This window comes from Bidens hawaiensis, unplaced genomic scaffold (genome assembly GCF_021521415.1).
Source record: "Bidens hawaiensis isolate Kalapana, Puna unplaced genomic scaffold, B.hawaiensis_p1.1 tig00028038_1, whole genome shotgun sequence".
NCBI lineage: Eukaryota > Viridiplantae > Streptophyta > Magnoliopsida > Asterales > Asteraceae > Bidens > Bidens hawaiensis.
Window position 1 is genome coordinate 244,738 of NW_027494555.1, and position 27,590 is coordinate 272,327.

At 36.9% G+C, this 27,590-nt stretch overlaps 3 protein-coding genes across 4 annotated transcripts; 1 reads left to right on the top strand and 2 right to left on the bottom strand.

Annotated features, from left to right (window-relative positions):
* The first annotated feature begins 611 nt into the window (after positions 1-611).
* On the top strand, positions 612-3,783 carry LOC143576257 (eukaryotic translation initiation factor 2 subunit gamma-like). 2 transcript variants are annotated; one of them, XM_077060391.1, is made up of 9 exons: positions 612-800; positions 931-1,098; positions 1,717-1,778; positions 1,960-2,072; positions 2,159-2,261; positions 2,347-2,574; positions 2,694-2,912; positions 3,021-3,281; positions 3,364-3,783. In XM_077060391.1, exons 2-9 carry the CDS (start codon positions 993-995, stop codon positions 3,664-3,666), a joined length of 1,395 nt encoding a protein of 464 aa, XP_076916506.1. In that variant the 5' UTR covers positions 612-800; positions 931-992; the 3' UTR covers positions 3,667-3,783. The 2 variants fall into 2 exon arrangements, with proteins under 2 accessions (XP_076916506.1, XP_076916507.1); XM_077060392.1 differs by having other exon boundaries at positions 613-800; positions 949-1,098.
* Positions 3,784-4,444: 661 nt separating this feature from the next.
* LOC143576258 (uncharacterized) lies at positions 4,445-11,777 on the bottom strand. Its single transcript, XM_077060393.1, has 8 exons — positions 11,642-11,777; positions 10,313-10,563; positions 9,688-9,835; positions 9,396-9,590; positions 8,807-8,935; positions 8,439-8,608; positions 8,258-8,345; positions 4,445-4,840 (listed from the first exon to the last, which is right to left on the bottom strand). Exons 2-8 carry the CDS (start codon positions 10,542-10,544, stop codon positions 4,768-4,770), a joined length of 1,035 nt encoding a protein of 344 aa, XP_076916508.1. The 5' UTR covers positions 10,545-10,563; positions 11,642-11,777; the 3' UTR covers positions 4,445-4,767.
* A 1,125-nt stretch (positions 11,778-12,902) lies between these two features.
* On the bottom strand, positions 12,903-15,357 carry LOC143576262 (uncharacterized). The gene is made up of 5 exons (XM_077060397.1): positions 15,023-15,357; positions 14,291-14,345; positions 13,898-14,188; positions 13,690-13,830; positions 12,903-13,644 (listed from the first exon to the last, which is right to left on the bottom strand). Exons 1-5 carry the CDS (start codon positions 15,355-15,357, stop codon positions 13,087-13,089), a joined length of 1,380 nt encoding a protein of 459 aa, XP_076916512.1. The 3' UTR covers positions 12,903-13,086.
* Positions 15,358-27,590: the final 12,233 nt, after the last annotated feature.

A 27,590-nucleotide genomic window follows, 5' to 3' on the forward strand; every position in this document is an offset into this window, starting at 1 on the left:
TCAAGAGATGTAGAATTGGTAGTGATGGCGATGTTAGGATGGTGGAGGTCACGTGGTGGTGGCGGTGAAGGTCAGGCGGCGACGGAGACAATGGTTGTGGTGGTTACGGTGACAATGGTTACAGTGAGAATGGTTGTGATGTTACGGTGACAATGGTTGTGACGTTACGGTGACAATGGTGGCGGCGGTGGTAGCGCTAGTGGTGGTGGCGGCGATGACGGTGGTGGCGGCGGTGGCGACGGTGGTGGCGGAGGTGGTGGTGGAGACGATGACAGTGGCGGTGGGGTGGTGGGGGTGGTGGTAGTAGTTGTGGTTAATGTTGTTAGGTGGTGGTGTTGTTGAGAAAGTAGAGTGAATGATGAATGTAATGAAAAAAATAAAGGGGTGAGAAGGAATGGTTTTGATGGAATGAGATTACATGTGTAATGGATTATTCAATTCCATTGAGCAACCAAACACTATTTTTTTCATTCCCAAGCAATGAATCATTCCATTCCCCGTATGATTATTGCATACCAAACGCTACCTAACCTCAAACCTGTCCAACATCTTAACCCATCTCAAATATTTCACATATTTTTCCATCAGGTGGGGGTTTCACGACAATAGACCCAATTAGCCTAACCCAATCCAAACCATGGTTAGCACCAAGTCATGATATTTGTCAATGATGCTTTCCACTTTACTATAGCAACAATAGTCCAATAGCAATAGAACCCTGAACGAAACCCTAGCTACTAACGTTACACCGAATCTCTTCAACAACGTCTTAGCGGCTCGGTGATTCTTCACACAAAAAGGTTATATTTTTTCTTGGATTTTGATTTCTTGATTTAGGGTTTTGTTAATTTTCAATCAAGATTGTATTTTTAGTTCATTTTATGTGTTCTTGATGAATAAAAGATCTGACCCACTTGCTAATTGATTCAGTTTGTGTGGTTAATTTAGGGTTTGTGTTTGGAATAGTGTGAATTTTGTTAAGGACAGTGAATATGGCTCGGAAAGGTTTAATGGAGCAGGATTTGAGTAAGCTGGATGTAGCTACGCTGCATCCGCTTTCGCCGGAGGTCATTTCTCGCCAGGCAACGATTAATATTGGTAAAGATTTTTGTTTGCTTTGCTCTTGTGCATAGGGCTGTTAATGAGCTAAATTATCTTGTTCGTGTTCGTCCGTTAAGCTTATATCGGATAAGCGGACGGTCACAAACAGCTAACCGAATGAACTTTTTTGTTTGTGTTCGAACAGAAATGAATTTTTACAAAGAATGTTTTATTTAATTTGGCTTAAGCTAGAGTGGTCAGTGTTGACGGTTCAGTCTAGCTATCAAGTTTGTGTTGATGTTTTTTTTATCATTCATGTTCATATGTTAATGTACATATAAAATAATCACATAATTCTCGTATATACTTTTGTTTTATAGTTAATGGTTTTGCTTAAATATGTATGATAAGATTAGAAAAGGTTATTAGAAGTACTAAAAACTTTTAACGAATAAACAAAATCAAAAAAATATTAACGGACGTAAACGAACACATTATTGAACGTTCACAAACACAATTGAACGAGCATGACCTTTGTTTGTGTTCGTTCATATAGTTAATCGAACGAAACTAATATAAATGAACTTCCTGCCGAACAGTTCAGGAACATTTCACTAAATGTTCTGTTCGTTTACAATCCTACCTGAAATTGGTGTTATTTGTGTGTATAAACAGGAACCATTGGTCATGTGGCTCATGGCAAGTCAACAGTTGTAAAAGCTATATCTGGTGTACAGGTACTTCTTCTTTTCTTGTTTATTGTTACTGAAAGCTATTCAAATCATTTGTAGGACGAAGAATAGTGAGCTTGATTATTAATTATAGTTAGTGTAGATGAATCGAAAGTTTTCATGTTTTTCTTGCATTGTTTCTAGAGAACCTTTTTAATAACCTCGTACTGTTATCATTTATATCTAGACTGTTCGGTTCAAAAACGAGTTGGAGCGTAACATTACTATTAAGCTTGGGTATGCTAATGCAAAGATATACAAATGTGAAGATGAAAAGTGCCCTCGTCCCATGTGTTACAAGTACGTGTACTGTTAAAGCTATATTTTTGTATCTTAGCATTTAACATCGCGTTTATGTTATTAAAGAATTTAAAAAATATTTGAAGGGCCTATGGAAGTGGGAAAGAAGATAGCCCTCCTTGTGATGTGCCTGGATTTGAGAACAGCAAGATGAAATTGATGAGGCATGTATCGTTTGTTGACTGTCCTGTAAGTATTCACTGTTTATATAATTTATACCATTTATCTTCTCCTGTTAATTGTTTGTTTAATAACTTATCATTATTTTTTATAGGGACACGATATTCTCATGGCTACTATGCTTAATGGAGCAGCTATCATGGACGGAGCGTTACTTCTCATAGCAGCAAACGAAAGTTGTCCTCAACCTCAGACTTCTGAGCACTTGGCCGCTGTTGAGATTATGAGGCTTCAACATATCATAATTCTCCAAAATAAGGTTGATCTAATTCAAGAAAACGTAGCCATTAACCAACACGAGGCAATTCAGCAATTCATCCAGGTTATTTACGACTCCCTTTTGTTCATTAATGTGAATTGGCGATAATTCGTTCTGACCCGAAATTGTTTTAACCGTTTTGTCATATGGTAACCTTTTTGATAAAACAATGATGATAACAGGGGACAGTTGCTGACGGTGCACCAGTGATCCCGGTGTCAGCTCAGCTTAGGTATAATATCGATGTGGTGTGCGAATACATAATTAAGCGAATTCCCATTCCAGAGAGGAACTTCATATCACCTCCGAATATGATAGTAATCCGTTCGTTTGATGTTAACAAACCTGGATCCGAAGTTGATGAGATTAAAGGTGGTGTTGCTGGTGGAAGTATTCTCAAGGTTTGTTCTTTTCTGTTTTTATTGCTTTTATTTTTTGTTCTAAAATGTCAAAAAAATTAAAAAAGGTTTAAATAGAAATCTAACATGGGTATTTATTGTTTTATGCAGGGTGTGTTGAAGGTGAACCAGCATATTGAGGTCCGTCCCGGGATTGTTGTTAAAGATGAGAGCGGTAACATCAAGTGCACCCCGATTTACTCGAGAATCGTGTCACTATATGCAGAGCAGAATGAACTTCAATTTGCTGTACCTGGTGGTCTTATCGGTGTTGGAACTACAATGGACCCTATGTTGACTCGTGCTGATAGGTTGGTGGGTCAAGTTCTTGGAGAGGTCGGATCTCTTCCAGATGTATATGTCGAGCTAGAGGTAAGCGTGAGGTCAACTAAACTCTTTGTCTTGATAAGAATGATCATTTTGTGGGTTCTAATTATATGAATGGTCTTTGTAGGTGAACTTTTTTCTGTTGCGTCGGTTGTTGGGTGTGAAGACAAAAGGAACCGAAAAGCAAGGGAAGGTATCTAAGTTGTCAAAGGCGGAAATACTTATGTTGAACATAGGGTCCATGTCGACTGGGGCTCGTGTGTTGGCAGTTAAGAATGATTTGGCAAAACTGCAGCTGACATCGCCCGTGTGTACGAGCAAAGGTGAGAAGATTGCTTTGAGCAGGAGAGTGGAGAAGCATTGGCGGTTAATTGGTTGGGGACAAATTCAAGCTGGTTCGACTCTTGAGATCCCACCCTGTCCAATTTAGAGTGTTAAGACGCCTGTTTGATCGCCAGTTTTGCCTGCTGCTTTCGTTTCCGACTTTTGATTCTTGGTTATCTGGTTTAGCTTTTGTAGCGTTTGTGAACTTGTTTTGAACAAATACTTTTGAACAAATACTTGTTGTGAACTTGGTTTAGCTTTTGGTTATCTGGTTTAGCTTTTGTAGCGTTTGTGAACTTGTAATCCACGCAAGCAATGCTGCACCAACAGCAGGTTCCACTTGATAAAATCCATGTCGCCAAACAAAACAAACTTTTCATAATAAGAAAATAAGACATAAAAATGGTTAATAGAAACAATATCTGTTTTGACCTATACGTTAACCAAGTATGATATCCTTACCTTTGGCCGGATTGGAAGCATCCCAGGGAACTCCTTCGAAATGCAGCTTGTCGAAGCACGAAATGAATCTGACCTGATCCATGACGATGTTTCCACGGATTTTGCAGGGAGGATCATAAGACATGTACTGTATACCTTTAAATGTTTTAATTATTGGTTATTTTTTATTGACATGTAATCCATAATAAAAACTAGACGCATTTCACGTTTCACAACGCCCGACCTAAAAAGTTTTTACTCGAACTACACGTGACAATTTAGTAACTTTTCATGAGGGTTGAATGTTACCAAACTAAGACTCCGTCAACCTGTTTAAACTTGGACCTCGTTCAAGAGGCCGCATCATGTAATCGTCCTTTTTAAAGCCAAGCCATACGCAATTATCCAAATAAAAGATTGAAATGATTAGTTTTATGAATGTATGATCATGAAAGAAAGTAATGATATAGACAGTTGTAAAATGAAAAATCATGTTTACTTTCTCAGTTTTGTTTATCCTCCTTCCTTTGCAACTATATAATCTGAAAATCACGTTCACATCATATTTCTCTTTATTTTTATTAACCTAAGCAAACTGTTTGTCAACTTCCAGATTGGGATTGTTTCTTTAGAACGTTCCACGCAAGCAATGCTGCACCAACAGCAGGTTCCACTTGATAAAATCCATGTCGCCAAACAAAACAAACTTTTCATAATAAGAAAATAAGACATAAAAATGGTTAATAGAAACAATATCTGTTTTGACCTATACGTTAACCAAGTATGATATCCTTACCTTTGGCCGGATTGGAAGCATCCCAGGGAACTCCTTCGAAATGCAGCTTGTCGAAGCACGAAATGAATCTGACCTGATCCATGACGATGTTTCCACGGATTTTCGAGATGAACAAACCACGTCTTGATCTTCTTCTACGGTTGCTTGAGACCTGCAATGGTTTTTTCGGGGGTGTGGAGGTGACTGCTAAGAAATCTCAAAGATCTCTTGTTTACAGACACAAAAAAGTGGTGGTGGCTCTTATTGAGCATGACCCCTTAATAAGGAGGTGGAGACCTCCTTATATAGAGAGCCTCATGGCCACCATCATGGTACCCTAATGGGCCTAGCCCAGTTAGGGTTACCTCCACAAAACCCCCTCAGGCCAATAACATTGTATTAGTCCATATAATAAAATAAGCCAAACATAATAGATTTAGGGTCGTAAAACCGGGTTTAGTACCATACCCCTACAAGCCCCCCAAGTCCAGCGTTGCTCCTGGGCGCGCAAGCGTCTAGGTGGAGCGCTGGACTTTATGAGGTGTGTTAGGTCATGAGGCGGTTTTTTCCTTTTTCTTCGGCCTTATCTTTATTGTCTTTGAGTTTTGGGAGGTTTTCCTCATGATGGTGACATGTTGTGGTCTTTATGATAATGATGGTGCCCTGGCATGAATAAGATATAGCACGCATCATAACAATAGTGGCGCGAGGCCTGATAAAATAATAATAATAAAGCCTGCGCGCGTGGCGGCTTACGAGCTATAAGAATAATAAAGCCTGCGCGCGTGGCGGCTTACGAGCTATAATAATAATAAAGCCTGCGCGCGTGGCGGCTTACGAGCTATAAGAATAATAAAAGCTTGCGCGAGTGGCGGCTTACGAGCTATAATAATAATAAAGCCTGCGCGCGTGGCGACTTACGAGCTATAAGAATAATAAAGCCTGCGCGCGTGGCGTCTTACGAGCTATAAGAATAATAACAGCTTGCGCGCGAGGCGTCTTACGAGCTGTAAGAATAATAACAGCTTGCGCGCGAGGCGTCTTATGAGCTGTATGAATAATAAAAGCTTGCGCGCGAGGCGGCTTACGAGCTATAATAATAATAAAGCCTGCGCGCGAGGCGGCTTACGAGCTATAAGAATAATAAAGCCTGCGCGCGTGGCGGCTTACGAGCTATAAGAATAATAAAGCCTGCGCGCGCGGCGGCTTACGAGCTATAAGAATAATAACAGCTTGCGCGCGAGGCGTCTTATGAGCTGTATGAATAATAAAGCTTGCGCGCGAGGCGTCTTACGAGCTATAAGAATAATAACAGCTTGCGCGCGAGGCGTCTTATGAGCTGTATGAATAATAAAAGCTTGCGCGCGTGGCGTCTTACGAGCTATAAGAATAATAAAGCCTGCGCGCGTGGCGACTTACGAGCTATAATAATAATGAAGCTTGCGTGTGCGCGTAGACTGCGCGTCATGCGACGCGCGCAGATGTTGCATGCGCGTGCGCATAGGCTCTGGCTTTGTGTTATACGCCACGCGCAGATGTTGCATGCGCGTGCGCGTAGACTTTATGTCCCGCGCCACGCGCAGATGTTGCGTGCGCGTGCGCGTAGACTGTGTGATATGTGTGAGCATGTGGCGCGAAGCCGTATGGGTTTATGAGGATTCCCAACCTTTAAGTTTGGCGCTTGGCCTGATGGGTTTATGAGGATTCCCAACCTTAAGTATGGCGCGTAGCCATATGGGATATTATGAGGATTCCCGACCTTTAAGTATGGCGTTTGGCCTGATAGGTTTATGAGGATTCCCAACCTTAAGTATGGCGCGTAGCCATATGGGATATTATGAGGATTCCCAACCTTTAAGTATGGCGTGTAGCCATATGGGATATTATGAGGATTCCCAACCTTTAAGTATGGCGCTTGGCCTGGTGGGTTTATGAGGATTCCCAACCTTAAGTATGGCGCGTAGCCATATGGGATATTATGAGGATTCCCAACCTTTAAGTATGGCGCGTAGCCATATGAGATATTATGAGGATTCCCAACCTTTAAGTATGGCGTGTAGCCATATGGGATATTATGAGGATTCCCAACCTTTGAGTATGGCGCGTAGCCATATGGGATATTATGAGGATTCCCAACCTTAAGTATGGCGCGTAGCCATATGGGATATTATGAGGATTCCCAACCTTTAAATATGGCGTGTAGCCATATGGGATATTATGAGGATTCCCAACCTTTAAGTATGGCGCGTAGCCATATGGGATATTATGAGGATTCCCGACCTTAAGTATGGCGCGTAGTCATATGGGATATTATGAGGATTCCCAACCTTTAGATATGGCGCGTAGCCATATGGGATATTATGAGGATTCCCAACCTTTAGATATGGCGTGTAGCCATATGGGATATTATGAGGATTCCCGACCTTAAAGTTTGGCGCGTGGCCTGATGCGCGCATGCACGGCGATGGAGTGGTGACTCGCGAGCGCGCGTGCGTGGCGGAGGTCTCTTGCGCAAAACCCACATGGTGGTTTCCGCGGTGGTTTCCACGGGCGCTCACGCATATCGGCGGAATGGTGACCCGCTGGCGAGCATGCGTGGTGGCAGTCTTTTGCGCAAAACCCACATGGTGGAGGTCTTTTGCGCGAAACCCACATGGTGGTTCCCGCGGCGGCACATGCATGGCTGCGGAGTGAGAATCCGCGGGCGCGCGTACATGGCGGCGGGAGTCTGGTAATTTTTGGATCTGCAATTTAAGAGTTAGATCTGCAATTTTAAACCTAAAATCCAGGTCTGTAATCTAGATCTAGATCTGTAAATCAGAACTAGATAGATCTGAAGCTCGGAGCAGATTTAGAACCATCACAGATCCGGAGACTTGATCATTCGAGTCAGGCAGTTTCTTTTTGCACAGATCTGGAAGCCTCTTTTAGATCTATGGATCTTTTTGAGCTTTAATAGAACAAGCCTTGAAGCTTTTTTCTGTAAACTTCCAGATCTGGGTTTTTCCTGGGCGAGATCTGACAGCCGAGATGAAGATCGAAGGGTAGTTCGTTGCCGTCCCACGGATGGCGCCAATGTCGAAGCACGAAATGAATCTGACCTGATCCATGACGATGTTTCCACGGATTTTCGAGATGAACAAACCACGTCTTGATCTTCTTCTACGGTTGCTTGAGACCTGCAATGGTTTTTCGGGGGTGTGGAGGTGACTGCTAAGAAATCTCAAAGATCTCTTGTTTACAGACACAAAAAAGTGGTGGTGGCTCTTATTGAGCATGACCCCTTAATAAGGAGGTGGAGACCTCCTTATATAGAGAGCCTCATGGCCACCATCATGGTACCCTAATGGGCCTAGCCCAGTTAGGGTTACCTCCACAAAACCCCCTCAGGCCAATAACATTGTATTAGTCCATATAATAAAATAAGCCAAACATAATAGATTTAGGGTCGTAAAACCGGGTTTAGTACCATACCCCTACACAGCTAATTACTTCTTTCCCAATATCCCACTTCCTATTGGCTTGAAGAACACCACCAACCATCACAAGAGGACAACTGCCCTTTCCGTCTGTCAAGTAAGTCACACGTGTAAATCGTTCAAACTATCTAAAAATAGAAAGAAAAAAAAGCTAAACTTCTTTTTTTGGTTTTAATTATGCACCTTCACCACACAACCCGAGTCTGCAAACAACAGCTTTGACACTTGAGGCCAACTCCTGAACTGCATCAAGCAATATTCCATTCGCCACCTCATCACCTGCTTCAGCACAAGATACAACAACCGAGACCAAAGCTGCGATTCGAGCCCATGATGGATCAGAATAGGTCCACCTATATTCACACAAAAGCAAGACACTTATATGATTGCATTTGTAAGCCAATAACATTGTTCTTGAAAACCAACAAACTAGAAAACAAAAATTCATAGACAGCTGGCACCTAGTGAGTAGTGGCCCACATTGTTATAACTAGTAGTGTTGTAAACAAAAACACAAACAGTAAACATCATAAGTTTCAAGAAACAAATACCCAATCAATTCATCTGGGGAAGAAAGTTCGAGTTCGTGCAGAATTCTTGATGTAAGCATTGTTTGTGGACCACGACCATCATAAGCCCTTATTACCGATGTCAATGCCATTGCAGCTATGCCATATCCACTGCATGCAACCAACACACATCTCTCAAACTGTTCACATTTCTCATAATACACACACACACATGGTTACATAATGTCTTAGTATATTACCTTCCCCAATCACCTAAGACAGGTCCTGCACCAGAAGCCCGCGCTTCTCTTCCATCTTCAGTATAGCCATAAGCAATGGTCCCCGTGCCAGCAATTAACACACACCCATGAAGCTTTCCCATGGTTCCACTAGCCATAGCAGCCACAGCATCATTGTGGACAAAACACTTAACATCATCATTGGGAAATATCTCTCTGCGTATGGAAAGAAGAGATTAACACAAGTATGGATGCGAGAAAGAAATTTACATGTAATGTATGCAAATGTATATATAGGCAGCTGACTGCTGACCTAAGCCAACTTAATATCCTTTCCTGGTCTGTTGGATGGTTAACCCAACAGATGGTTACATAATGTCTTAGTATATTACCTTCCCCAATCACCTAAGACAGGTCCTGCACCAGAAGCCCGCGCTTCTCTTCCATCTTCAGTATAGCCATAAGCAATGGTCCCCGTGCCAGCAATTAACACACACCCATGAAGCTTTCCCATGGTTCCACTAGCCATAGCAGCCACAGCATCATTGTGGACAAAACACTTAACATCATCATTGGGAAATATCTCTCTGCGTATGGAAAGAAGAGATTAACACAAGTATGGATGCGAGAAAGAAATTTACATGTAATGTATGCAAATGTATATATAGGCAGCTGACTGCTGACCTAAGCCAACTTAATATCCTTTCCTGGTCTGTTGGATGGTTAACCCCTGATACAGCTAAACACACTGCACGAACAGATGATCGAGTAGAACCTGACTTGAAAAGAGCATCTGCCATAACATTTTCTAGCGTCTCTTTCGCAGCAGTTTCTGTAAAGTATATGTAGAAAAGTAATCATCACATGACACATTGCTCATCTAAGGTTGGTTAACAAGTTTTCACTAGTAATTTAACTGTAAATGTTTAAAATGTACCACTACCAAAGGTCTAAGTCTAACATTGAAGTATTTAATTCTCTATTACTGAGCTCATGGTTTAAAAAAACCGCGATGTATTGCATACGTGAGGCATTGCTCTATGTACAAACAAATTAGCTTTATTTACAACCAGAAGTCACGTCTCTCTAATCTATTTTATATATCAACCTTTTTATCAAGCAAACCTTTCATAAATTTTTCATCCCTTTTGTTGTTTTAACACTAAGTCACCTACAACCCTACTTTTGACCAATTTTAACACGGAACTACATAATGAATATTGCAGCAATAATTTTTGGCTTACAACTTTAGGAACTTCATTGTGTGTGTATGTGTGTGAAGTTATTAAGAGAAACAAGAAACTATAACCTCCAACACTATTATGATTGGAGCAGCCAGCAACAGCATGAGCTAAGACAGGGGGAGGGTCAGGAGGAAGACATTCATCAGTAAACGAAAACACAGGCATGCATATACACACGGTGGAAGTAGTCCCGCCATCTAAACCCAGAATCAGATCCTGAACGCCACCCTGTGATATTATTCCTTGCTCAAAATCCCAAATTCCCTCATTTCTCCCCCTTTTCATGGCTTCCTTCATTTACTTCCCACTGCCTTCACTATCAAAACAGATCACAATCCACAAATCAAAGTATAAAACCCTCTCAAATCTTCAATAATTATAGGGCTGTAAACGAACGGAACATTCAACGAGCCATTCGGCCGGAAGCTCGTTTACTTTCGTTCTTTTAACAAATGGACAAGCATGAACAATATACGCTGAAATGAACGAACATGAATAAAGATCGTGCTTGTTCATTTATGTTTGTGAGTGTTCGGTCACGTGTTCGTTCATTTACATTCGTTAATGTCCGTCCGCTTACATCATTCATCTTCGTTTGTTTAATGTTCCTTCATTAAAATCTTCTTATACTCACATATTTTATATTTTTTAGTTAATTATCCAAACATCTAAACTTTGGGGAACTTAGACCTTTTACACCTTTTTAAAAAGCAATGATCATGATTATTATGTTTTAAGTATTTTTAAGTTAAACTAGATTCATCTTTTTGATCATTATGCCTACTATTTAGAATTAACAATGTGTTGTTTAATATTTTCAAATTAACATTTGTCCGTTTGTGTTCGTTTACATTAGTTTAGAAAGTTAACGAACGAACACAAACACAAAATTTCGTTCAGTTATGTGTTCGTAAACCGTACGTTTGTCCGATTAGCTCTTAACGAACGATAACGAACAAGGCTTCATTCAGTTCGGTTACAGCCCCAATATTTAATTCCATACACCACACAGTGACACAGACATACACAGATTATATACCGAACAACATTAATGAACTAGATAAGAGTGTGAAATGATACTACTACTACTATAACTTGCTTTAACTGTATATAATAATAATAATAATAATAATAATAATATCACTTAGGTCAAAACACTAACATCCGTGATCAATTACTGCATTATTTTATTTTGAACTTAACAAATTGCGTACCAAATTGAACAGAAACTGACTACAATTTCAAGTTTGCAGAAATTAATAAGCAACAATTACAGTTTTAAACAGTGATCGGATGAACAATTAAACTTCAAATAACAAAACTTCAAATAATCAGTATACATACATGCATACATATATCGATCGGTGTAGAGATTTGAAAATAGAAATTTATACCAGCTAGTAACGAATCAAAAGCTCAATCTACTACTGTAGATTCATTTTCAATTCAACTGTTCGTTGGTGATTGTTTTCTTCAGTGAAGGCCGTTTATGTATTTTGTTTCTTTCCGTTTGGAGTCTTATTTTTACGAATAATAATTAGTTTGGACAAATAAATAAATATATTTCTTTTTATATTACCATGTCTTAAATAAAGTTTTAATTAAAAATTACATACCTAACCTATACATAAATTAACAATGGCATCTAAACCCTAAGGCGTCTGATACAAGTGTGAATCGAATATTTAACATTTAACTCTAATAATTTTTATATATAACTCTTGTAAGGATGCTTCTTTTTTTGTAAATTGTTATATCATTTTCTTATCTGAGTGTGGTTTCATTGTTTGAAACTTTTGATTTTTAATTCTTATATGTTATAGAGACTTCAAACGGGTAATAATAACTACCAACAACATAAAATCCTTTGAGATAGTCTTGACAATCTAATTGAGGTACTCCTCGTCATATCGGTTAGTCTACAAGCATCACTAAGAACTCATTAGAACATGTCCAAAGGTTTTAGCCTCGAAGAACGCTACCTCACATTTAAGTTATATATAACTAGGTGAGTTACTCAGCGCGTTGCGCCAGGCTGATGATGTTTGGTTGTTTATATGTCAACGCGAATTCAATCGGCATCGGGTTATGTAACCGGAACTAAGCAAAATAAAATTAATTCGTCAACACCTGGCCAGATACATCAGATTAACATATTTAAAGCGAAAAAAAACACGTTCAGGCGGAGAACCGACGTGAATATGGTATATTAAATGTATGTTAAAAATGTACCCGATTTGTGCACGTCTATGTGTGTGTGTGATAAGTGAAAGAAAAAGGGATTAATTAAATGTATGTAACATACAACAGTTAGACGGGGGGACGCCAACTGATGTAGCCCGTCAACCACAGGACCTCACCATGCTCATTTTTTGAAAATATTATCGCCAGTGTGTCACGCCTGTAAACCACAGGGATGCAAACTCCCTAAAACTGCATAGGGCCTCACCACGCTCAATTTTTGAAAATATTATCGCTAGTGTGTCACGCCTATAAAAAAACATAGACGTAAACTGCAGTTTACTCTAAGAATAGCATTAAGAATGACTAAACACTCTCATGTGTAAGGCACGTGAAGTCTTTTTGTTAAGAATAAACATTCCGTTAATGACCAGTATTATCATGTATTAATAATAAACATTCTTAACAGATGTTAAGAATATATGTACCCGGTGATTGATTTAGAGGTGTGCTAGATATACATGTGCGCAAATGGCATTAACACCAGTTAAAACTAAACTACCCAGACATCAAGGCCAAATGAGTATCAAATTAAAACCAAAATGTGGCATACATATAATGAGCTAGTAACTTAAACAAACTACATCATAACGATACATTACTTGTCTAGATTTTGCTTATACTGCAGCCAAGCCAACCTTCCAACATCATCCCTCAGACTCATAAACAATTCTCTTTTCACATCATCTTCAAACAAGTTAACAGCAAAGCACCACAACTCACTACATGCCGTCATTAACCCATCATCAACCATACGGTTAATCACACCTACCGACGCTCTAATACTAGAATCGCAAACTTGATTTACATTAGACGTATTTAGTACTTTCAAAGCACTTACTTGAGTAGCATTTTGTGGGGTTACAAACCCCTCTGGCTCAGTCGTTTTACACTTAATCCCAGTAGGTTTACATTTAGCACTCGTCTTAATAATCTTTTCAGACGGTCCACACCCATCACCTTCTTTTGGTGTTAAACCACTTTCTCGTCTCACCTCGACAAGATTTGAAAAGGAAGTGGCCTCTTCAATTTCCTTGCTTCCATACTGAGAAGACTTTGGCGTGTGTTCTAGAGAATCCTCTACGCGGTCATCATCATCGTTGTCATCATCGTCGTCATCATCTACATCCCCGTCCTCAATATTCACATGATCTACCTGATTTGACTTATTTACCCCGTCCTCAATATTCACATGATCTACCTGATTCGACTTATTTAGGTCTACACAAGGTTCCACGCATTCTAGTCCACCGTCAACTATATTCTCAAAAAACAGATCCCACGCCACCTGCAACTCTCTAGATGGTTGGTTTCTCCTGAGTTTTGTAAAATTCGGGTTTTCCTGCAAAAATATTGAATTAATTACATTTTAAATTAATAAAACTATTGTGAGATTTAGAAAATATTACTTGAATTTTCTTTTCCCACCAATCATCTGAGCAATCCAGCTTCCCTGTACTTAGATTCCAACGAAGGCTTGTTTCACCGTTCTTCAATGACTTCCAAAGACTATATCTTGCTCGCATGGCCTCGTACTTACTTCTAATAGCTTTAACAGATTTAAATTTGTGGTGATAAAGGCTTTCCAACTCCAACTTAAGATTAGCCCAATCATATGAACGGCCGTTCTTTGCAATGTGTTTGTTTAAGACATCATACATAGCACAAAGATCCTGATCCGTCCACTTAAAATTCTCGCTCTACCAACACAACACAACACAACACAACATAATTAATTATAAGAACAGTTAAATAAAAATATTCAAAAGGAAAACAAATAGGTTAATGTAGTGAGTAGTTACGCGCGGTGACTGAGGGGAGATTGGAGAACCGTGTGCCAACGAAGGAGATGATGGCCTGCAATGTCGAAAAGATAACATTAATTTAAAGTTTGGATGAGAAAAAGGGTGAAGTTAATTATCGTAAAAGTAAAAAATGTAATTTAGGGAAACATTAGCCTCTAATTGAAACAAACAACGATGGAGGTGAACGAGTGTTCATTTATGGATGAATCATCTACTAGATGTTTTATATTTGTTCGTCTATGTTTATTTAAGTGAGTTCATTTATGTTGTTTGTGTTCGCTCATTTAAAATCTAGATGAACAATTCACAAGGACAGAATTACAGAAACTGTCCTTTATATTTACCCCAAATTTCACTCGTGGTTCTTTATCTTCTAAATTGATGTTTATTGTCCTTTACGTTGTTTCAGAATCATACAGTGTTTGTCCTTTAGGCCGAACCCCTTTAAAAATCTTCGTTAAGTTGTGTCACGTGCTGCTCACGTGGGAGTATAACCGTAATTTCAGACCCCCTTCACATTTCCCCCCATTTTAAACCCAATCCAACCCCTATCGTTCAATAAATTATAACAAAAAAATTACGGTTATACCCCTACGTCACACAACTTAACGAAGATTTTTAACTGGGTTAGGCTTAAAGGACAAACACTTTAAGAATCGGAAAAGTAAAAGACAATAAACATCAGTTTAGAAAATAAAGAATCACGAGTGAAATTTAGGGTAAACATACCGGAAACCGTCGAGAAATTTAGCGGCGTTAACGGGGCCGCTGTTATCTTTTCCTTCGGTTGCGATAGTCAGCGTGTCACTCTTTCTTTTCCGGACGGTTGACTTGTCGGGTGAAGTCCCGATGTCAAGAGGGAAATTAAGATTGGCCTTGCATCCATGCATTTGAAAAGCGGCGTTATCATAGGCTTTAGCAGCTTCAATGGCGGAATCAAAGGTGCCCAACCAAACCCTGGCAGCCTTTATGGGATCTCGGATCTCGGCGGCGAACTTTCCCGAAGGCCGGCGCCGTACTCCTCTGTACTTTACCAGATCCACCTCCTGAGGTGTACTGCCCATCAAATTGGATTGTTATTAGGGTTAATATAACCTCAAATTTGATCGGAATGATATTCTACGGTGGTGCAAGATAGGAAAAGGGGGGTTTTGAGAGGAGTGAAAAATAATTATTTATATTTATTGTTGCAATCATGGAGTGCCTTTCCTTTGGGTTTGGGTGGTGGGTTTGTGTTCGTCTCAGAATCACTCTTTGGGTTTGGGTGGTGGGTTTGTGTTCGTCTCAGAATCACTCTTTTGTGTTTCTCGGGCGCATCTGACCAAATAATTATTTTTACTAAGCCCTCCGCTATGGGCGATCAAGGGGTGCCTTCGGGCATCACACCGTCGAGGAGCGCTCCAAGAGGGGCGGTCAAGGTGGTGGCCTCGTGAAGACCCGCGTCATAGTGGTTTAGTTTGTGGACCCTCCTCTTTTTCAACGGTAATGTTACCGTCTGAAAAAAATAAAAAAAAATCCAAACTTATATATATATAGGAAGAATTAAGAGATAACTCCTTCTTAGAGAGGGAACTAGATAACTAGTAAATAAATATTTTAAATGTAATTAAAAAAAATTATTTTTTTTTCTTTCATCCTTCTTATATGTTGTTATTTTTTATTAAGAAAAAAAAACTAATTGTAGTGCACATATGTAATACATCGACTTTTTTTATTGAATATAAGCAATAGTGTGTATTTTTATATGTGCAATAGTGTTTAATAACATATATGCAATTGTTTGTATTGTATGTGTGCAATACTCTTATATTATATGAAAAAAAAATTCGATATAGTGTGTATGTGTATTAGTGTTGTAATAGATATATGCATTAGTGTGCATTGCATACAACAAATAGTGTTATATTTGCGTATATTCAATTATGTGGATTATATAATGCAATTATGTTGTATTATGTACAATAAAACTCTATTTTATATATGCCATACATATTATTACGCATATCTAATGTAGATTTATCTTCAATTCAACTGTTCGTTGGTGATTAATTTCTTCTCTTTCTTTACATTTGCATCAAGTGTGAAGGCCGTTTATGTATTTTGTTTCTTCCCTTTTGGAGTCTTATTTTATTAAGAATAATTATTAGTTTGGACAAATAAATATATTTCTTTTTATATTACCATGTCTTAAATAAAGTTTTTTAATTAAAAATTTAATACCTAACCTATACATAAGAGGCTATTTTTTCATATTAGGTGTTATGCTCATATATTGAATTTGGTGGTGTAAGACGGTTTAGCAACTATTGATTCGTGTATTGTTAAAATTAGGGAATGTGTAAAATATTTAAAAAAGTCTCCAGATCGTTTATTGAAATTTGGTGAAGTAGCAACAACACTTGGTATCAATACTCGTCGGTCTTTATGTACCGACGTAAAAACTAGGTGGAACTCAACACACCACATGTTTGAATAGGCTATTTACTACAAAAGAGCATTTCAAGGTTTTGCGTTGAGAGTTCAAAATTTTGAATGGACCCCCACAATTGCCTAGTGGACTAGAGCCGAGAAAGTTTGTAAGGTGCTTAAAGTGTTTTTACATGCTACTAATCTATTTTCGTGCACTTCATATCCAACATCAGATTTATTTCTTATCGAATTTTTCAAAGTGAAAACAAAATAAGTAGTTTATTTGCATCCGATGATGTGTTTTTGAAAAAAATGAGTGTGCCGATGTATGAGAAGTTTGAGAAGTATTGGGGGGGGGGGGGATCGGGATGCTTATGTCTATTGCATCTATTTTAGATCCACGCTTTAAAATGATGTCAATTAATTTGACTTTTAAGCAATTGTATCCATCTATAGAGTTGAATAGTCGAGTTAAAGATGTGACTGAACAGTTAAATTTTCTTTTTGAGAAGTATGCTAACACATTCATGGTGGCTAGGGCTACCATAATTTGCTCAATGAACCCTTCATCCTCTAACCATGAAGCTAGCCAATAAGATGACTTTTTTGCTTATCTCAATTCTAAGCCCGTTGAGAGTTCACAAAAACTTGAACTTGATGTGTATTTAGAAGAACCCAATTACATAGGTTTGGAGAAAGAATTTGATGTGCTGATTTGGTGGAGCCAAAGTTCCTCTAAGTTTCCTATTTTAAGCAAAATGGCTCGTGATATTTTTTCCATTCCAAATACCACTGTCGCATCAGAATATGCTTTTAGTGTCGGGGGTCGTATTTTGGATGATTATCACAACTCTCTCAAAAAAGATACGGTGGAATCACTTGTATGTGGAGGTGATTGGATAAAGGGGGCCTCAAAAGTAACATTGCAAACACTATACGTAAGCTTATATTCACATTTTTGTGCATTGACACCTATTTAATTTTTATAATAACAGTTGTATTATTTTTATTTGTAGTAATTGGCAAAAGAGGAAGAAAATTTGGAAATAGAGATACCAACGAAAATCTTACAACCAAGTGACGATTATGTAGCAATTCTAAAAATTGGTTATGTAGCATTGCTTTTGTGAAAATGTGAAAATTTGTAAAAAGTTTTTATATTTATGTGCTTATATATATGTATTCAATCTAGTTTTGAGAAAACAGTTTTGTTATACATTAGTTAGCAATTCTAAGCTTATCCCTTTCTTATTTTTAGTTTATTTTTTAACAGAAAACTAGACGTTTAATGCGGGAGCTGTGAAAGTTTGGAACCGTGGAAGTGCGAGTTTGGCCTTGCTTTTGAACTTGTATTTTGTTGAACTTTGAACATGTTTAACTTATTTTGTGTTTGGTTTGATTTAGACGTGTTGAACTTATTTTGTTTTCGATGGTGTTATTAGACATATGGTACTTACTTTGTATTTGGTTGGTGTTGATCTCAACGTCTTACTTATTTAGTTTAACTTAATGGTTGAATATAATAATAATTATTATTACAGGTAAAATCGAGCTAAATCGAGTCGAGCCGTCTCGATTTAAAATCGAGCTGAGCTTGAGCTCATATTTTTAGCTCGATTAAGAGTTCGAGCTCGAGCCGAGCCAGCTTGATTATTAATCGAGCTGGCTTTGGCTCGGGCTCAGCTCGGCTCATGAACAGCCCTATAAGAGGGGCAAAATTAACAATGTCACCTAAATCCTAATGCGTCTTGATACAAGTGTAGATCGAATGTAAGTACACATGACATTTTACTCTGGTATTTTATATCATAGAAATCTGACTGCTATCTGAATGGTTCTTATATATTGTTTCTATATAACTTGGTGATTCTTTTATATTGGCATATAACCATTGACAAATGACAAGTTCACCTGTATGAGCATGTTGTCTTAAAAAATAAATCAAATCAATAGGGGGTTGATTAGTAAAGTACGATGTGTGCGAAAAGTCGCCATTTTTTAGTTATGTAGTGTTGCAAATACTTAACCTCAATGATTTCTATGAGCCTTAACAGTTGAACCACCATTACAAAATTAAAATATAACAATAAACTTTAAACTTCTATTAATATTGATTACAATACAAGTGCTAAGGGAACCAAAACAACCGTACAAAATAAAATTACATAATGGAATAAAGGAAACATAAGTACAGAAATAAATGAAAGCAACATAAAACGGGTGTTGGCTGAGGAATTTTGTTTAACCGAGGTCCCTTAAACATATTTCGGGCCACCCAGGTGAACCTCTCTGTCTCCCAGGGTACGACAGCTGCAACAGTGTGTACTGCCGGGGTTAACCTAGCACCCAAACTATACTTGTACTAGAGTATACGAGATCTCTAGTGAAACGAAATTAGATCGAACTTCTAGTCATGGTGAACTGAACTAGTGGGTGTTTGTGTGTGTTTTTTGTGGTTGTGTTTTTCAAATGCTCCCCCCCCCCACCTATTTATAGCAAGGAAGTGTGATGTGTCATCGGACACGTGTCAGTCATAGAATCGAGGTGAGTTCATGCTTTGACACGTGGTGTGCTGACTCACCTCAATTATTGACACATGGCAGCTTGTGGCACTCAACTCTCCAGAAGGCGACACGCAGGCTGCTGACTCATTATCCGGCCCAACCACACAAAAATATTAAGGCAACTCACAAGCGTTCTATTAATGTGGGACAAACCCATTTCCCTTTTTACCAATGTTCAAGTTATCAACTACACATTTTAGAGTATCGATATCGCATTCATCTTTACTCTTTGGACTCGTTAATAATTAGTTTATTAGTGATATTTACTAATAATAATTATTATTCCAAAATATTTCCAACATTAACATCATAGTGTTTTAATGAGTCGAAGGATGCTTGTTCTTTGGTATATCATTTTACATATGGTTGTGTTCTCATTATTTGAAAAACTAAATAATTTTGAAATCTCATAGTCAGAGACTAGTAAAACCTTATATGCTATAAAGACTTCAAATGGAAAGTGATAACCAGCAGCAACATAAATCCTGATGATGGTCTTGGCAATCTAATTGAGTTATCATCATATCGTTTGGTCTATAAACATCACTAAGAACTTATTAGAATGTGTCCAAAGATTTTTGCCTTGAAGAACAATTCCTCACATCTAAATCATATATAATATATGCGTGTCAGATTAAAAGAGAGGGAATCAAGAGAAGAAGGTTGTAGGTCCGACCTAGGAGATGCACATAGAGTTGAGTGCACATATACCCATCTCTTTATTAATGTCATGTAACACTCGGTTACAAAGTTTGTCACGTTTTTTTTAAGAATTGTTAAGTAGTGAACATCGGTGACATTGACGATTTTAAAACTGGTAATTAAAATATTCTTTACATTCGCACGCAAGGTAGTACTCAAAACCATAATTTGATTTCGAAACCAACAAGTATTCATACAATACAAACAATTGTAACTCAAAAATTTAGTTTGATTTTTCGTCCCGACACTCGCCCCTCTCCCTAGTTTATGAAAATTTTTATACAAATTGAGTCCCACAAACCAACATTAAGTCTCAATTTTGTAAGAATTACATCCTCACTTTGCTTCCCTTCATTCCCGACGTTCGCTCACCACAAAACACACACACACACACTTTTTTTAATTTTGAAAACTACGTGTCTTCAATCTTGCTTTCCTCCATAAATCAAGTTTCAATCACCAATGAGGTGGTGATTCATTGGTAAATACAAAACCTTTAAACACTTGGGTTTGGAAGGAGGAGATCTTGAGTTCAAGTCCTACAAATTACAAAGATTAAAAGAAATTCACCATTTAAAAATAATCAAGTTTCAGCATATTAACTATTTTAGTCCCTCTAATTCTTTATTTACTATATAAACACTAAACTTAAGTTTAGTTATTCACACTTAACAAACCTAAGTTTATTATAGTTCCAACAAACTTAAAGCTAATATCCCAATATATACAATATATCAACTAGTATAATAAATATAATATATCAACTAGTATAATAAATATATAACTAAATGTAACTATACTACTTCAACATTTATTTACTTAAACAAGTCGGAATCTTTAGTGGTGCCTTTTCAATAACTATTCCAAATAGAAGTCATCAAATTTGGGATATTACATCCCGGACATCAACATTATATGGATCTATATATATCCAATGGTTTGCAATTTCACAAATTTGATCAGTTCTTCATGTAAGTAATATAAAACATGATAAATATTAAACCTATGAACCTGTTACAGCATGAAGAGTAGTAACCGCAGTAGGGTATGATGTAATCGACATGCTTGTCATCTTGATCGAGTTCCCCTTTGATGACCGTCGTTTAAGTCAATCAAAAACCTAATTATTCTAAATAGTTAGAGCAAGTAGGGTACCGTATCACAAGGAGTATGTGGTCAATGTATTCGTGTAACAGATTTCTAATTATGAATTGACTGATTTTTAGTGCTGATCACACAAGCAATTTTAGTAAATGTAGAGAACTAAGCAACGAACAAATAAACGAGTTGTAAGCAGTTAACAAAGCAAATCACACCCGGGAATTCAAGTAAGCAACCAACAGTATCTCATGCAACCTAACAGATTAATTATTAACGATTAAGTAAAAACTGATCAATCAGACAAAACCTTAGACATCAACAATTACTTTACACACGGCACTGGTTATCAAACAGTCCTTGCCAGTGTGACTCAGTTAAGGGCAATTGTATGTATTATCGTATTCAATCTAACCAAACAGTTATATGACTAATTATCTAGCAGCTGGTAACAGATCGTTCAGACCAACGTAAACCTAAATCGACCGAACACACAGAAATACCAAACATCAATAATCATATATCAATCATCAATAACAATACACAAGTATTCTTAATCACATGAGAAAAACTGTAAAAGGTTACAAACTATACATCCCAAGTATGATTCGGAGAAGACTAGCCGAGCATCGTCATCGATAGATCTTCAATTATGATGAGGAAGGCCATTAGGATTGATCAAGAGATGATTGGTAGCCCTAGAATTCACCCAAAATCACCTAATAGCTGCTGCTGGTCGTCAATCTTGATTAGGGTTCGGAAAATAGAAGATATGGGTCAAAATCCGTTTTTTCACGTTTTTTAAGACCATCGCGTATCGCGATGGCCATAGACCCTACCCGTCGCGTACCGCGACCTAAGAAAACCTCATATTTGGATTCCTCACGTCGAGAAACCCAAAGTTCATATATTATAGGTCCCGTAACTCATTTTCTAGCTCAGGATATGCTCGTTTTACTTCATGGTCGCATTTTGTCAACCAATCTTGTTCAGTTTTAGCATCGGCTTATGATTTCTCATCCATGCTCTTCCCGAATCCTTGTAACACTTTCCAAGACATCAAATCATGATTCGGTTTTCCCGAGATATCATTCCATGCTCGTACATGTCTCCCATTTAGCATCTTTAACGATCAATTACCTGAAATACAAAAGCACGTATGAAGTACCAAATTTCTAACAATATACTCAATAAAACTACATAATTAATACACTAATATATATACAAAATACCCGAACATCACCCTTTAGGATGTATAGTTAAGGATGGTTAGGGTTCTTGAGAGGAACCCGGTTTAGGAGAGAGGAGGCACACAAAATTATAATGTGTGTGTGTGATTAGGTTATGATGTTAATATTTATCTCTCTTTATATATGCACCCAAGGGGAAACCCTTTATTAGTTAATTATAGGTAATATAACCCATCAACAATTACCAAACTAATATATAATAAGGTATAGTTAATATTTTGATTTATTATAATATAAATGATTATAATGGCCATATATAAATATATATAATTATATATATATATATAATCTTACATTCTCCCACTTGGCCGAGTAATCATTTATTATGAGTATTAGATAAGCCTGATCAGGAGTTAACACTCATTTTAGCTTTAAACTTAAACTGAAGCAGAGAAATACAGTCATTGAATTGAACATCAGCTCAAAACCCCCATTAATCATACTGCAGTCCTTATTTAAAACCTAAGTAGTTATGATCAAAATTTTCAAGTAAGCCCTTCAGAACGTTTGATTTATATATTTAATTCGTCTATATGTCATTATGCATGCAGAACATATTAAGAGACGTACAAAATCAAAACTGATGAGGAAATTTAATAGTTAATCATTCATAGTACGATATGCAGTTGTACGTGGTCATTAATAAACCCGTCATGATTATAAGCGCTTTCATAATAATTATGGGTAATAGACCTTTAGTTATAGGATCCTTAAGCATATCATGAATGTATTCGATATGAAAATTTAGATTCCTCAATTCGTTCATAAACGAATAATTAATTTCATATCAAAATTTAATGCAGCACCTATCAAACTGTTGCTATTTGAGAAAACATGGTAGCTGACGTTATCACAATTAGTCTTTAATATATAAGTTATTTGGAGTTTAATAAAACTTATGAGTTCACTAATAAATATTCAACAACATTTATTGACAACAACGTTCTAATTAATCAACACATTATGTCATTATAACTTAGATTGTTGTTATCAGTTCATTATGACTCCTCCATGAGATAGATTTATCTGCTAACATAAGAATATATCCCGAAAATTACATTTTCTTATCTCTGAATGTGACAAAGTTTAGAGAAATCTACCGGTTTGAATTCTCACTTCTTCTTTTTAAATTATAGTCTTTCGTTTCTGTTAAAGATATTTTAATACTCTTTTAGATGCTTCACGTCAACACTAGACAAATCTAGTGTGTTGCAATTTTGAGTAATATCTAAACGATTATAGACTTGAACTTATATAAGGCTTCTACTTAATGAAGCATAAAGTAATAATCTCAATGATCCTATTATCCTCTAAATAGAGCAATATTGTTTGTTACATGTATAAGGACCCATTTAAGATAAAAATTATAGAACAAAACTAACGTCCCTTTGGGTCTATCTCAGAATGTTATGATATCTATTATGTAAGGGATATCTTTGAGATCTATCACATAAAAGTATGTACGAACAATGCTTTGACTTATGTAACATATACTTGTCAGAAGAATATCATCTATATAAGGACAAGTTTGTTTTTAGTTGCTCCCACTCATCTTGAGGTAGGTACATTATTAATCCACTAGGTTTTTGATGAAAATAAGTGTATAAAGATTTCATCACATTTTGATGTTTGCCTTAACTCATATATGGATTTAATGACTTATAGACTAAATGTTCTTTAACCTTCAGTTTATAACTTTTAGGTTGTATTATGAACATATAAATATGTAAGTCAATTGTTAGAGAAAGTTGTTTTAATATTCATCTAATGTAGCTCTTAACTATTATAAGCTACTAGAACAATAATGATACTTAAAGAGATATTTTGTAATATAGGTAAGAAGATTCTTTGATAATTGATTTCTCCTTGAATATAACCTTTAACAAACAATCATGCTTCTTTGTGTCTTAACGTTTGTGTTAGGATTTAATTTAGTTATGAACACCCTTAGGTGTTTCAACAAAATCTTAAACCTTATTCTGACTTATGAAGTTTAGTTTAATTTGCTAATAATAGATTTATTCCATTTAGAATATTGATTGATTTAATGGTTTAAGGGGTATGATCATTAAACTTTCCAACATCCATTTCAACTTTAGTTAGGGAGCTTACATAATCATCAAAGTTAGTAGGTTTTAAAACCTAGATGACCTCCTGAGTTGATTATTGGGTTTATTTGAAGTTTCAGTTTTATGAATTAGCTCTTGGTTAGGTTGCTACCATTTTCAGGATTCTAAATGTGTAAGAGTTGGTACAGTATGGTGTACAATAGGTGTAATTGGAGTTAAATTTGGAGTAAAATTTAATGACTCTCTTCCCCTGCCTCTTGTACTTTTGCAAAGTCATTATAAGGACTTTTACTGCTCCCACTGACCTTAGAAACCGTTAGAAAATTAGCATGGTTATGGTCAATATTTATAGACCAATAGATTCTAACAGAGAAACAAGTTAATAATATAAGTTGTTGGAGTTTCTCTTGTTGAGGATTAGTTTAGTAAGAAATCCGAATTTGCCCACTTTAAGCAACAATGAAATTTTTGTAAGAGATTGTAAATTCTAAAGAGATAAGTTTTGATAGAATGGTGTTGTGATTGAGCAGTGTCTTGTACAAGAGTTGTAATTGAGATAATATAAAGTTTTCACTCCCCCACATCTTGCAAATCTTGTAAGTTATGATTGAGACACTTAAGACTCTCACTGATATTTAATATCTCTATGAAAAATACAAGAGAAGTTTCAATGATGTACGTGGCATGGGAATCTGTTATATATATGTTAGACTTGATTTGATTTCATTAACGTCCAGATGCCATAGTAAACTTAGGGACATATTAGAAGAAATCGTATGAAGTATATATGAATGGATCTCTTTAAGACCGCGGACCATAGAATACTGATTAGATACAAGTAAATAGCATTTTAAATGATAAAAGAATTATGTCTGAATATTCCGTTTGAATAAGTTTCACGAATGTCAGTGAAATATAACTTTTGGTGGACCCATACTTATTCCTTAAGCCAAGTAATGTTTAGGGCATTTAACACATGATTTAAAATCACTAAGAATGAGATTATATGAAAAATCACCCTCATCAACCATGTCATGATTTCTCATGAAATTTGGTTTTAATAAATGAATATTATAGGTCTCATTTGTCTTTCCTTAAATTTTTATTTGCATTATAACAAAAGTTGTGAAAGTATACATTATCATCTAGTTCTATATTATAAATGTTTCAATCCAGATATTGATAACAAATAATATAAGAGTTTAAGGTAAGAGTGACTTTATGTTGGCTATGCAAACCTTATAACTGTCATAATGTAACTTAAGTATTGATACTAAATTCTGATTAATCTTCAGAATATTTAAGGTATCATAAAGTGTAATTAAAAGACAGTTTATCATGGTTCTAATAACTTTAACATTTAAATTTGTCACTAACACTCATGTTAGTTATTTGTTGATTTCGGGTAAACATATAGAACTAGACTCAACAAATCATGTGTTAATGGGAATATTAGGATTAGCAGACTTATATATCATTATTATACAACTATCAATTTTAGCCAGTTGTTCTTTTGAATTATGGATAGTCTTGTAATGTCTATGCCTAATCTAATGGCATATTTTTGCAATGGGACTTCTCCTTAAGAAACCTAAAGCTGGAAGTAATAATTGTATTTTGTCTATGAACCTTAGAATTATCCTCTTTTAGGTTTTAGTGGTAGTGAGTTGAATAACATCTTATTTCTAGCACCAAACATTTCTTTTCATGTACATATGTTGCTGATCAACACACTCATTTTCCTTTGGTACTTCTGAGTATTATAGTTGATTCGTAAGGCACCAAATTGTACTGCTGAAAATTTTAGTATGTAATATACTGTAGGTTCCCAGCCGGATCTACGCGGAAGTATCTCGTACTACGTAGATGCGGAATCCCTACGTAAGACGATACGAGCGTAAGATGTAACCTATGTTAATACCGAACACGAACACACGTTACAATACCCAAAAGACACATTGTATTGCAACCTTTCAACACGTGATGTTCAATCACAATTACACGTTCTAGAAATCTATCTAAAAACAAGCCGTAGCCAAGGCTTATAAAGCATTCGACAACTTCACCTAACAGACTAGGCGAAGTTGTCAATAACTTCGCTTGTCCACAAGTTCGCTTATATTAGGCGAACTTGTGAGACAACCTATACAAATCAAAACAAAACCAACTAACACGATTACAGACACTAGATACTGAACTACTGACATAATGCACCAACAGACTCCCCCTTGGCAGTAGCTTCATATCTCTATCTTCAATCACTTGTCTTGTAATCCCAAAAATCTCGAGTCACTCGTCTTCAAGCATGAACGCATTCTCTGACACAAACGGAAACTACTCTCTGATATTTCTTGGCTTCATCTTTCCATGCAGGAATATAGAATATCTTTTTCTCGTCTAGCACCTGCAAGTCAGCTTGAGACAAATTTACCAAGTGCATAGGATCATACACTCTCAGCACCTCTTGTTCATCTTCATCCTCCATAACCGCTTCAGCTGTTTGACTATCGACATACCACCATTTCAGATTCTTTTTGACATCCTTGGGCATTTGTTTCATCGGCACTTCTTTTAAACACCGGATAGGCTTATACTTCATTACCATCCAAGGTTTGCCATCAGCTCTCATTCCTCTGTCTTTATCTTCAACAAGATTCCCTTTCTGCGGCTTTAACAACTCGAACTTTTTCTCTTTTATGCTTTCTTTCCACACGATCTTCCCAATAATCCTAGCCATATTATCATCACTCCTGTTTATCAACCCCAACTTGGCCAAATCCTTCACCTCACACTCAGGCAAGGTATTCAATGATCTCAACAACCTCTTGAAGTACTGAATCCCATCGTAACGTTTAATCACAAATAGCCACAACTTCTCATCATATAACCAGCATATAATCCCCTTCTTTGATTCAGCATACCCTTTGATATTATAACTCTTTTTAAACATAGTTGGAACCGCTGGCTTCTTTGTCTTTACGAACCATTGAGCGTAGCCTTCTTTCCATCTCGGCTGCTCTTCCCATTCAGATTCATCACTTCCCATATCTTGACCCACATTTGTCTTATCAACTTCTGGAACTTCATGCTCAACATTTTCCTCCACAATCTCTCCCTCTTCAATCTCACTATCAATCACAATCTCGGCTCCTATCTTCTCAATCTCTTCAACCGGTAACACATCGTCGTCACCTACAATATCGTC